The following is a 12,071-nucleotide window of genomic DNA, read 5'->3' on the forward strand; positions in this document are numbered from 1 at the left end:
AAAAAAAAAAAAAAAAAAAAAAAAAAAAGATAATAAAAATATTTAGTTGAACTATGTGATGCGAACACCGTCGAGTCTACGTCGCCAGCGCTGGCACATTGGGAACCCCATTTTCGAACCTTTTTCCAAAATCACGATCCTCTTTTGCTCTAATCTACGCGCTGCGACTATAATATCAATATCTTTGGATACTCGCCCTTCCATTGGTTTTCTTTTGTTAATTTCTTTCATTTTCCCATCCTGTAATTGTGCTATTGTCGGTGCCGCCAAGCAAGCAATCGTTTGGATCAAATAAATAAATAAATAACGATATAAATCAAATTATTTATAATCATTAAAAAGAAAAAAACTATCAAATACAAACATTTGAACCTCTTTACTTTAATAATTATCAAAGATTTGCTAAGAGTTTCGGATGGCTACCGAGCTTGATGCAAGCCTTCTGGCATTGATAACACTATTACTGTCAAGAACTAAGCCAGCAGCAAGTTGGCATCCTAACGAGACTTTTAGTGAAGCATAAATATCATCGACAAAAAGTGAATATTCTCTCTAATTGAATAATCCAAGCACGAGAAGAAAAAAATGGTCCAATTGACAGTGGAATTTTGTATCATTCACAAATATATACAATAAATGTATAGCAAAAAAGAGCCCAACAGTTGCTTTCCAAGCAGGAATATGGACATAAAAAGCAAAAGAAAAGAAAGATGAAATGGTCCAAATAGATTGGTTCTCCTTTTTAGTTTTTATCATCTCTTTCTTTTCTTTTTAAATATCTTTTACTCGCACCCTTTTCAGCCTTTCAAAAAGGAAAGATGGAACTGTAAGAGGTTCATGGGAAACAATTAACAAACTATGTAGAATAATTCAGTCCTAAAAATCATCCCGAAGACGAAACAAACTGGTAATTTGATCTGTGTTGCTACTCCACACATTGTTCCACATAAAACTCACAGCAACAATTTCAAGTGATATCGAAAAAGATAGATACGATACAAATATTCTACCTTCATTCAAAATTATATGTCTAAATCATCATCAGGGTCTTCATCAGAATCTGGCATCTCGTCTTCTGAATCGCGAAAATATATGATCTCTCCCTTCCCTGGTTCTTCATCCTTGCTTTTCTCATTGGTCGAGAGAGGTTTGTCGTCATCTTTGCTTTCGGTAAGAGATCTTCGACCATCGTATATTTGTATCGGTTTACCATTTCCTATAAGAAAAGTCGACCTTGAACAGTTAGTCAAGACTCAGGATAACCTTACTGCCGGGATAATAGGGTCAAATCAGGTTAGAATTATTTTGCAATATGCAATGATAGGGCATTGACAATCCGAACCTTGATGCTCGAAAGGAAGAACAACTCTAGCCCTGTCAATTTGCTCTTTCTCAGACAACTGAAGATTGAACTGCACCTGGGAGAAGAAATGTAGTCCATTCATCAGTTTTTCATTCATGAAAATTTATGAGAAAAAAGTTCATATGACTAATGATTTATGGCAACAGCCAAGGGAGATTCAATTCGAGGGCTCCCCTAACTCCAAGAACACTCGAATTACGAGTCCTAAAACAAAATACCAAAAGCATACATTCGCCTTCCCTCCGGAATGCCCTTAAAGGACTATCCTTATACAACAAAACGTTCAGCAACATACGAACAGGAGCACATGGGTGTATAAAATCACAGCAACACACGCCCAAAAGATTACAACACGCCCACGCCGACTTCTCACATACAATATCATTCGTCTCCCCTATTTTCTATTTCGTAATCCTACGTGTATTGACTGTAGTGACTCAGGGTCTATCACTGTACTAGTTGGGGAAAGATCAGGCATATCAAGAGTAAATCCTCATGCTTGTGTATTCAAACTTGGATGCAAAGTACATTTGGAATAACTTCGGAAAAAAATAAGTTTTTTTTTAACAAAATCAACTTTTCTATGAGCATCTTTGCAAAAACTACTAATTTAAAGTATGATTAGTGTGACTTTTTGAATGATTTTAGAAGAATAAAAGTATTTTTTAGAAAAATTTTAATAAAGAAGAAGCATTTAAGAAATTAGATTAACTAAAAATCTATTTTGAAGAAACATTTAAACATAGATTATCCAAAAATGATTTTAAAGTGATTAACCGAAAATCTTCAAAATATACCATAAGAAAAAAAAACATATTTTCATAAAAAAAAAATGAAAGATATAAAAATACGTTTCTAAAAAATGCTTAAACTAGAAGGTATTCCAAACAAACCCTAAACCTAAGAAGAAAATGATTCCTTGTACCATAAAATTCAATTTTGGTAGATCCAAATTTTTAAGAGTCCAATATTGGGAAACTATGAAAGAGGCCAAAATCAAGATAACTAACCTTCGGTACAAGCCCTTGATTGACGACTGCATCTTCAGATGAAATGGACGTAAATTTGATGCCCGACTGCTCAACTTTAAAATTTTCACACTAAACATTGAACATCAAGAATCTATGGTTATAACCGTGAATTTCAAAAGTAAATACCAAAAGTTTTGCAAAAGAAGAGATTTTACAATGACTCGCACGCGTCCATTTCTGCGTTTAATCCGCACATGAAACCTCCCTTTAGTAGAGCTGTGTTCAAGATAGGGAGTGTTCAGACTGCTTTCGCGCACATATGGGGATGGAGTTAATGGCTCAACTGTGGCCACCATTGAAGACATATATTCAAGAGCAGCTATGACCTTTTCCTCGTGAAGGTCTTCATGTACCAACCAAAATGTACTTGAAACCTTATCTAAAATCACAAGTAAACAGTTCAAACAGGATTAATATATCCTATCATATCATATCCATACCATCAAATAAGAGCTATCAAGTGAACTATTAATCATAACTCATAAGATTTGATTTATCTAAGCAGCAAAAATTTCAGAGGTAATATATCGTATCATATCCATACCATTGCTCCGAAGGTTGCTTAAAAGACCTGCAACTGCTGATGTAGAAGAATGCCTTAACATATCGGTTACCTAGTAAAATTTCAGAAGCTTAAATAAAAATGAGAAAATAAAAGCAACGACATTCAAATTGGTAGTGAATGGAAATAAAGAAAAGAGCAAAAATAACAAGTGAGATCCCACGTCGGTTGAGGAGGAGAACAAAACATTTTTTATAAGGGTGTGGAAACCTCTCCCTAGCAAACGCGTTTTAGAAAACCTTTCGGGGAAGCTCGAAAGGGAAATCCCAAAGAGGACAATATCTACTAGCAGTGGGCTTGAGTCATTACAAATGGTATCAGAACCAGACACCGGGCGATGTGCCAGCTAGGAGGCTAAGTTTTGAAGGGGGTTTACACGACAGTGTGCCAGTAAGGAGCTGGGCCCTAAAGGGGGGTGAGGATTGAGAGATCCTACATCGGTTGGGGATGAAAACGAAGCATCTATACGGGTGTGGAAACCTTTCCCTAGCAGATGCGTTTTAAAAAACCTTAAGAGGAAGCTCGAAAGAACAGTCCAAAGAGAACAATATCTCCTAGCGGTGGGCTTGAACTGTTACAGAACAACTATAAACAAGAGTGGAGCTTATCCCTATGGAATTTTACCAGCACCAAACTAAAAACAAAAAGATGCAACTGATGATTCACATTGTTTATACGCATTTCTTGCTGCCACACCTCAATGAAGAAAGGAAGTATCAACTTTCAACATAGAACCCAGAAAGGAGAATACTCTTTGACAATTTGATAGTCTCAAGATGTTAACTATATTTAATGAGTAATATGCAGGAGAAAATAAATTATCTGGATGGTTTGATAAAGGAGAATACGCCTGGACAGTTTGGTATTCTTAATTATATTCAATAGGTACTATACACAAGAAAAGAATATAAGAGACTAGGGGTCTCAAGTCTGCTCATAGTTAATACTAACAATAAGTGGTTCCTTGAATGGTACCAAAGAGGGAGAGAACGTACCGAGTCTACGGCAACGCAAAAGCGTACAGTTCCTTCTCCAACAAATCCTGCTAGAACATTAAAATTTAACTTGTGACCTTTTTCTTGCAAAATAAGCCCAGAAAATCACTACGCTATATTCTCAATCAAGATTATAGTCATACCTTTTCCAAGCGTAATAATTGAAGAGAATAGATTATCCATATCCCTCACATTTGTACAAAGATGAGATAAATTTGAAACTTCTTGGTGAACATTTGAAATTTTTTCACCCCCCGTAAACCGTTCCTTCCAACCGAGAGGATCTGTATAACAGTCCAAAATTTGAATCCTATAACACAAAAATAGTCAATTGAACTTGCACATAAAAAATAACAGTAAAGGAAAAAAGAAATCATTGATACGAAATATGAAAGAGTATGCCTCTTATCTAATGATAAATTCAAGTCAATCTGAAGAATACCAAGACTCGTTACATCCCTCATGGTGAGAAATATGCTAGCTACTTTGTAGCGTCATTTTCACCAAAATTAATATTAATATCGATAATCTACTAGCTGAGTATCGCCTAATGCTATTAACAAGCGTTTCTTCCCTAGTAATCCCGGCGTTCTCACAGAAATTGAACTATTAAAAAAGGCACAGATGCAAGAATTTGCAAAGAGAACTTCACCATTTTTCAGACGATCCCACGTTCACCCCACTCTTCTTCAACAGCTCGAGGTAATACGCCGGACTTCGGGAGAACGCAAGCAAAACGAGACCTCTGAGATCAAAATTACACCACCAAAGAAAGAGTCAAAACGACTGCCAAAGCCGAACAATTTCAATCTCCTAAATGACATCTCTAAAAGGGAATTAAACTAACCGAGACTGCGATTTACCCGCCAAAATATTGCTCGAAAGCTGCATCAAAACGTGGGCAAATGCGTGAAAACCGAATGGCGAATTGATGGAGTCCTTTAAGGTGAGAGCAGGCGCGAGCTCTCCCTCTAACGCACCGTCTCTAAGTGCTCTGCAAATAGAATCCGCCATTATTGGCGAGGATATAGCAGCTTCAAGTCCTTAATTACGGAATGACTTCGACACTCAATTTGTAAACTGAGTAACCATAAGCTGAAAGTAGATTGTGGACAAACAACGAAGCAATTCAGAAATGTACGAGATTATCGAAAGAAATTACGAAGAACTCAGGGGAAAGGGATACGAACTGAAAGTGAGAGACAGACAAAGGCGCGTTAGGTTTAGAGTTTAGGAGATTCGGAAGCGTCGCTTACAAAGCAGATTTGTTCTTTTTTTTGGGTTAAAAAATCACTTTTCTGCCAACGCATTTTCTTCTAATTTGGTCACAAAAACTTTTTTTATCCTAAAGATCAAATCTTGTTCTATCATATGCATTTTATAAAATTTTGAAGGAAAAATCGAGCATTTTATAAAACCGTAAAGAACGGTGAACTTGAACACCCAAAAGAACGGTGAACTTAAACATCCAAAAAGACAATATTTGCTAGCAATAGATTTGTTTGCCAGCGATAGACTTGGATGATTACAATTATATATTTGCTAGCAGTAGACTAAAACCGTAAAGACCGGTAAACTTGAACACCCAAAAGAACAGTGAATTTGAACATCCAAAGAGACAATATTTGCTAGCAGTAGACTTATTTATGATTACAATTATATTAAACAAAATTTCGCACATGAAAATTTAAACGTTAACATAAACTAATTAAAAATTAAGACTAAACTGAGAAAAAGTGTTCTATAATCTCAATTTTTTTTAATGTTCAATTGACATGGTGTATAACAATGTTTAATTTCATTAAATTAACCAACTAATTTAAATAAAAAGCATATATTGAAGAGCAAAAATGGATATTTTTCCTTTATTTTCCAGGTTCAACAAATGTTTGTAGTCCTAAGAACTCTATTTTCATCACTATTTTTTTTTATTAATTTTTTTTCATTTTATCATCAGCCTAACATCCGCTTGAAGAAGCATTGCATAGTATATGTATTAGGGGTACTAAGAAGTGAGCATATGTATTCCATCACTTCATCGTCCATCCCGATTGGGAACCATAAAAGTGATTATCAAAATCATCCCACCGGAGCATGTGAACTCGAGGTGGGGGCTAAAATGTTTTCTCCTTCAACAACCAACAGCAATAACCTAGCAGTGTTTGGCTAAACCGGTATTGTTCTAGGCAACTCAAATTCAACTTCTTCCACACGTGAGTAATAGGCAATAAGGAAGCACAAGGGGAAGCAGATTAAGATATACAACGCAAGGTGTTAGTAGCTGTACTTCTGTTCATTTCGACCAAAAGACAGCGAATGCTAAATGCTAGTTCAACTTAAAATACTACTGCACGAACGAGGTGGAACTCGGATAAGCAAGAGATACCATAGGGTCAAACACGTTTTGGTGGTGCATATTGCACGCGCTCCTCTTCACATATATTCTGCAGAAAACAATAGTGTGAAGAACATATAAGAAGAAGAGCCTTGGAAAGTTATATTCACCAACTTAGGCAACCAGAGTAAAATGAAACATTTCAATTACGAGACTAAAACAGTTCATGTTTTGCATTTTGACGTACTAAATATCACACCAAAAAGTTTATGTTCATGCATTTATTAGCTAGATTGTGAGTATAATGGATCCGCTTTAGAAAGTTCCTCCCAGGCCCTCGGGAGGAAGGGGTATAGGACTTGTGAAGCTACTACGCATTCCCACTTTGGTAATACCCTCTTAAGAGGAATACTTGCTGCTACATTATCAACAATTTTGGATACAACAAAGCCCATGCAATCCAAAAAGGAGAGACTGCAGAGAAGAGGATGGAAGTGGAGTCGCAAGCTTTCTTTTTTTCTTTTGCTTCCTACTTGGCGAGAAATCCCTAAAAGAGGGCAGAATGGAAGCCTTAGAGTGGAATTTCAAGGCTGACAAATCGTAAAGACAAGGAAACAAAGAGCAGAGGGGTCTATCCCCCAACAGCTTTATCTTCCCAAAAATAGGCATCTTGCCCACCATACAATGAACAAACTGAGAGAAGAAATGGGGCTCATTAGAAATAGCTTTCCAAAGACTCGTAGCAATATCTCTCGAGACCCTTTTGATAGCCATTCAAAGGGTTGGCATAATGTATTTACTCATAATAACCTTATGCCATAAGTATCTGGCTCCGAGGAAAATGCCACAACCAGTTAGCAAGCAAGGCCTTGTTATGTGCCTCTAAATTCCCTATACCTAGCCCCTGAACTCCACTAGTCTAGCCACCACTTCCCAATTCACTAAATACTACACCTTTCCTTCCTCCAGCCCTTTCCATAAAAAGAAAAATGTTCAAAAGTCTCTCCAGAGATTTGCTAACCTTCAAAGGGATCTTCAACAACGATAGGAAATAAACTGTGAAACCAATGAGGACCAAGTAGGTCAAGGAAAGTCTCCTTCCCTGGGAGAAAAATCTTTTCTTCCATGCAGAGAGGCGTTTCTAAATCTTCTCCACACCAAGCTCTTAAAAAGAGGAAAGGAAAGGCCCTACATCACAACTCATCAAGGAGGCCCACCTTTCCAACTTAGGACTACAATTAATACCTAGCATCCCGTTAATCTTCAACCCCGAAATAAAATTAGAAAACTGCAACATACGGTTGAGATTAAGAAAAGACTCCTCCTTCCCCAAGAAAAAGAGAATGATCTCATCTCCATTGTCACAAAACTGGAGATGAAAATTTTGTCTGAGGCTTTGATGTAATCATTTATTTAATCCTAATGTCCTGCAACCGAAGGGACCATGGCACCAATATGCCAATCATGATTTTTAGTTTTAGAAGTTACAGGCAAGAGAAGTCACTGAATTTACTTTTAGGTCACACTTCCAAAACCCAAAGAATCAAAGGAAAGGACAGAGAGAGAGAGAGAGTGAAATAAAGGATTAAAGATCAAATGAAAAGTCCTTGACTAAAACAACCAACCAAAGGGCATGGATTTTCCTGATGGCTCTGGTAGATGATAAACACAGAAGAACAGAACACGTAAACAAATATGCTACTTCATGATTGCAAACCTGCAAATCCTCAGGGAGGGCCTCTGAGACTGCTAGAGTATAACAACCAGGGGCAAATCTTCCTGCAATAGCAGGAAATATAAGTTCCAATCAAATTCAGGAATTCCCATTATAATATTTTTCCATTTCTTCTCTTTCTAAAAGAGCAATTTGGTTTTCTTAAAATAATACACGAAGGATTCCAATTAATATCGACGTTCAAGTGTCGTAGGTTTCTTGTCTTCAAGGTAATGATATAGCAAGTATTTATTCTTTAGCTCCAAAACGTTAAAGGGAGGGGCTAAGGAATAAGAAAGAGCTCTCATATCGTAATAGTTAGCTTTACCAATTCGCAGCCATCTAGCAGCCCAACTTCTGGCAGGATCCATGACAGAAATTATCCTGCGATTGATTCAAAAGGGTACAAGAAGTGGAAGTGAAATAAAGAACAGTGAATTAAAAAGTAAAATGGAATCATGATCATAAGCCGAATATAACTTCTTTTAATATCGATTGAATCTCTAAAAATTCCATGTAAAAGATTTGAATATGTCCATTGAAATAAATGAAACTATATATCATGTCCAAACTTCAATCAAAGTCACGATGGAAGCAAACTAGTTACCAAAAATAAAAAATAAAAAAAGACAAACACCAACACAAACAAAAAAGACTACAGGCGAAGAATATTTTACAAACCCATTAAAATTAGGAGTAGTGCACTCTACAACACGCTCGTGGTCTTCGTCCATCTTGAAGAAGGGACAATTCTCACAGCCCGATTCACGAAACTGTAGGCATGATCAATACTCAATACAACAAAAAGTTCAAAAATTTCAAAGATCTTGAACAACTAAAGATTCAATTCAAGCATTCATAATGACATCACAAGCGCGAAAATAGAAGACTGCAGCTCACCTGATCGTAAGTTTTGACGAGACGACAACGAAGACAAGCTCTGAGCTCGTGCCCGAAACTGGTAGGAATTTGAGCAGGAGCGCTTGCCATTACTTCCGATCCCTCGCGTATAGTTTTCTATGACTTACTAGATCCTTCTGCCGATTACTCTAAAAACATTAGTAATTTAACGTATTGTCCGCGAAAATCCCCCATTTAGGGGAAGAGAGAAGACATTTGGAAAATGAAGAACTTACAAAGATATATGGTCGGGGGAGACTGTACCGCCGGTGGCCGGCGTCAATGAGATTTGGTGCAAAAACTAGGCAGCAAAAGAAATTTTGGGAAGAAAGCGTGCCGATTGAGGAGGAAGAAGAAGAAATAGAAATTCCTGGTTCAAAATAAAACTGGGGAACATGAATTGAGACGATTTAAACCCTAATAATTGAATCTGAAATTAAAACTTTAAAATATTTATTAAATATAAAATTTATATTTATATTTAATTAAATTAAGTTTTAAAATAAAAACATTATTTCATGATAAATATATAAACACAAATAAAAATAAAACAAAAAAAAATGATGTATTTTTAGAGTTTGATAAATAAAATAAAAGAATTAAAAAATTATTCCCGAGTTAAAAAATATAAATGTATTAATAAAATTTATTAACAGCCCAAAAATTTGAAATTCAATTATCTTAATTCAGTCTCATTACTTCTAAATTTATAATAATTTATATTATTAAAATTTTGTAAATTTAATTAAGTATAGATCCATAAATTAAATAAAGTTTTTAACACATTTTATTAATTTTTTATGCGAAATAAATGGTGCACAAATTATTACTAAAATCCATGATATAAATTTGTACCTAAATTATTAAAAAAAAAAATTGTTTCGAATTAATTTTATCAAAATTATTAGGATAAGACTACGCTTAAATGACTTTATTTGGGTTGATAGCAATAGCTGAACTGGTTATTAACACGAATGAAGAAGAGATTATAAGACATTCACTAGAAAATGCACTCTAGCATAAAAATATTGGTAGATTGGAGGAGTATTTATAAGAGAAGCTGGACAATTTTTTCTTATAATAACTAAATCATTTTCTTAAAATACATATACAATAGTCTCGTTTAATTATTGGGCTTAACCTTATCAGGCTTATTTTAATATCTAAGGGATGAATTCGTCGGAAGTTAGCCGACTGGAGAATATACACCTTTTGGAGTTGCCGGAGCTTTAGGGGCAGTAACATACGGAATGGTACCTAGTGAATTCGGAGTTTTAGGGACCGTAACAATTGGAACAATACCTGGTGAAGTCGTTGGAGCTTTAGGAGTTGTAACAATAGGAACGGTACCTGGTGAAGTCGTCGGAGCTTTGGGAATCGTAACAATAGGAACGATACTTGGTGAAATCGAAGCTTCAGGGGCTGTAATAACAGGAACGATATCTTATGAAGTCGGAGTTTCAGGGGCCGTAACAATAGGAACAGTACCTAATGAAGTTGGAGCTTCAGGGGCTGTAATAACAGGAACGGTACCTGGTGAAGTCGGAGCTTCAGGGGCCGTAACAATAGGCACGGTACCTAGTGAAGTCGGAGCTTCAGGGGCCGTAACAACAGGAACGAAGCAATGTTACATAAATGTCCACCAATTTTTTAATAAATAAGGGCCCAATAATATTAATATGGGTAGAAAATTGAAATGAAATTTTGAATTAACCCCATCTAAATTTAGTAAAGGTAGACCCTTCGTATTAATTTTCATTTATTGGTTCTCGTACAAATCTTTTGACTTAACGACTTTCAAGTCAACTTTGGCAATTGTAGTTAAATTTAGGTACATTTAATCAATGAGGACAAAATTGTAATTTAACGTGACTTGTCAACTTTGCAACACGTCCGTTTGAGGGATTTATTTTTAAGGGTGTTCGTATAACTCGAGAACTTGACTAATCTAAATTACCCAACTTAAACTATAAAAACTGGGTTGGTGTGATTTTTTTTTTTCCAATTTCGGTTGGATTGGATTTTTTGAAAAATTGAAAAAAAATTCAAGTTGGTTCACTGGTTGATATTTTCTGGTCAGGTCAAACCAACTAACCCGAAAATAATGTTACAACCTAACTCTACTTTACTCTACTTTTACTATTAGTATAAAAATTAAAGATATTTCCAACCAATTTCTTGGGCAGATGTGAAATCCCATGTTGATTGTGGAGGAGAACGAAACATTGTTTAGAGGTATGGAAGCAGAAAGCCTAGAGAGGAGAATATCTGTTAGTAGTGGGTTTGGGTCGTTACAAATGGTATCAGAGCTAAACATTGAGCAATGTTTTAGCGAAGAGGCCAAACCTCGGAAGGTGGTGTGTCAGTAAGGACGTTGGACCTTGAATGGGATGGATTGTGAAGGGTCTCACATCATGTCATCAAGAACCCTGGCTCCAAAAGAGGTGGATCGAGAGTTCCCAGATCGATGGAGAAGGGAACAAGTGCCAGCGAGAATACTGGACCTCGAAGGGGTGTAGAAATTTCTCTCTCCTAACGATGAACTTGGGCCATTACAAACATCTCTAATTACCGAAAAAAATTAAAAAAGTTTGAACGATAGAGACAAGTATGTAATAATCCCATTTTTATTTATAATTTGATTTGGTAATAGGGATTACATTCGCATATACCAACTTCCATTTGCATTATGGGGAGCATGGTTTCTAGCAGGTTGGGACAGCAACACGGCAGATGGACGCAACCACTCTGACGCGAGGAGATGTCACATAAGGTTTGAACTTTGGATCTTTTAGGTACCCACAATAGCATGACTGTTGTTCCTTCAACTTCGCGCAGCAAGTCGGTGTAGGCGCCTCCGACGACGTGATTGCAGCGACACATGAGCTCAGATCCATGGGGTTGCAAGTCACTGCTTCCCCGAGACGAGCTCCGGTGAGAACTGCCACCATCGCCACCGCCACCAGAACGCAAAGACCTGTTTTCTTCATTCTTTTGATTTTTTGTGTATTTGGAAGCAAAAGAAAGAAGAGTGTGTGAGTGCATTTTGCTAAAGGTTTGAGCCTGTATTTATAGCCTTGTGAAGTGGAATGCATGCACATTATTGACACTTGTAACAGCACGGAATGCATGCACATAATTGACATTTGTACCAGCACGGAATACATGCAC

At 36.4% G+C, this 12,071-nt stretch overlaps 2 protein-coding genes across 6 annotated transcripts in view; both read right to left on the reverse strand.

Annotated features, from left to right (window-relative positions):
* The window catches only part of LOC111452202 (elongator complex protein 5), an 11,970-nt gene extending 6,778 nt beyond the window's left edge, over positions 1-5,192 (reverse strand). The window contains exons 1-9 of one of the 3 annotated variants that reach the window (XR_002712107.1): positions 4,799-5,192; positions 4,604-4,696; positions 4,095-4,261; positions 3,952-4,001; positions 2,939-3,008; positions 2,550-2,773; positions 2,374-2,463; positions 1,343-1,418; positions 906-1,216 (exon numbers count right to left, since the gene is read on the reverse strand). Coding sequence is in view for 2 of the 3 variants with exons in the window: in XM_023092792.1 (XP_022948560.1) it covers positions 1,023-1,216; positions 1,343-1,418; positions 2,374-2,463; positions 2,550-2,773; positions 2,939-3,008; positions 3,952-4,001; positions 4,095-4,261; positions 4,604-4,696; positions 4,799-4,965 (1,131 nt within the window). In the remaining variant the exon portion in view is untranslated. Of the gene's footprint in view, positions 1-834; positions 1,217-1,342; positions 1,419-2,373; positions 2,464-2,549; positions 2,774-2,938; positions 3,009-3,951; positions 4,002-4,094; positions 4,262-4,603; positions 4,697-4,798 lie in introns of those variants that run through there. The other 2 variants (XM_023092793.1, XM_023092792.1) reach the window with 2 other exon arrangements.
* A 762-nt stretch (positions 5,193-5,954) lies between these two features.
* Positions 5,955-9,304, reverse strand: LOC111451985 (transcription elongation factor SPT4 homolog 2). Of its 3 annotated transcripts, none has more exons than XM_023092490.1 (6): positions 9,137-9,304; positions 8,901-9,034; positions 8,682-8,773; positions 8,329-8,384; positions 8,004-8,065; positions 5,955-6,395 (listed from the first exon to the last, which is right to left on the reverse strand). In XM_023092490.1, the coding sequence occupies exons 2-6, from the start codon at positions 8,988-8,990 to the stop codon at positions 6,345-6,347; spliced, it is 351 nt and encodes a 116-aa protein (XP_022948258.1). In that variant the 5' UTR covers positions 8,991-9,034; positions 9,137-9,304; the 3' UTR covers positions 5,955-6,344. The 3 variants fall into 3 exon arrangements, with proteins under 3 accessions (XP_022948258.1, XP_022948257.1, XP_022948256.1); XM_023092489.1 differs by having other exon boundaries at positions 8,901-9,037; positions 9,137-9,303; XM_023092488.1 differs by having other exon boundaries at positions 8,901-9,049; positions 9,137-9,303.
* Between the last annotated feature and the right edge of the window lie 2,767 nt (positions 9,305-12,071).

This window comes from Cucurbita moschata, unplaced genomic scaffold (genome assembly GCF_002738365.1).
Source record: "Cucurbita moschata cultivar Rifu unplaced genomic scaffold, Cmos_1.0 Cmo_Scf00014, whole genome shotgun sequence".
Classification (NCBI taxonomy): Eukaryota; Viridiplantae; Streptophyta; class Magnoliopsida; order Cucurbitales; family Cucurbitaceae; genus Cucurbita; species Cucurbita moschata.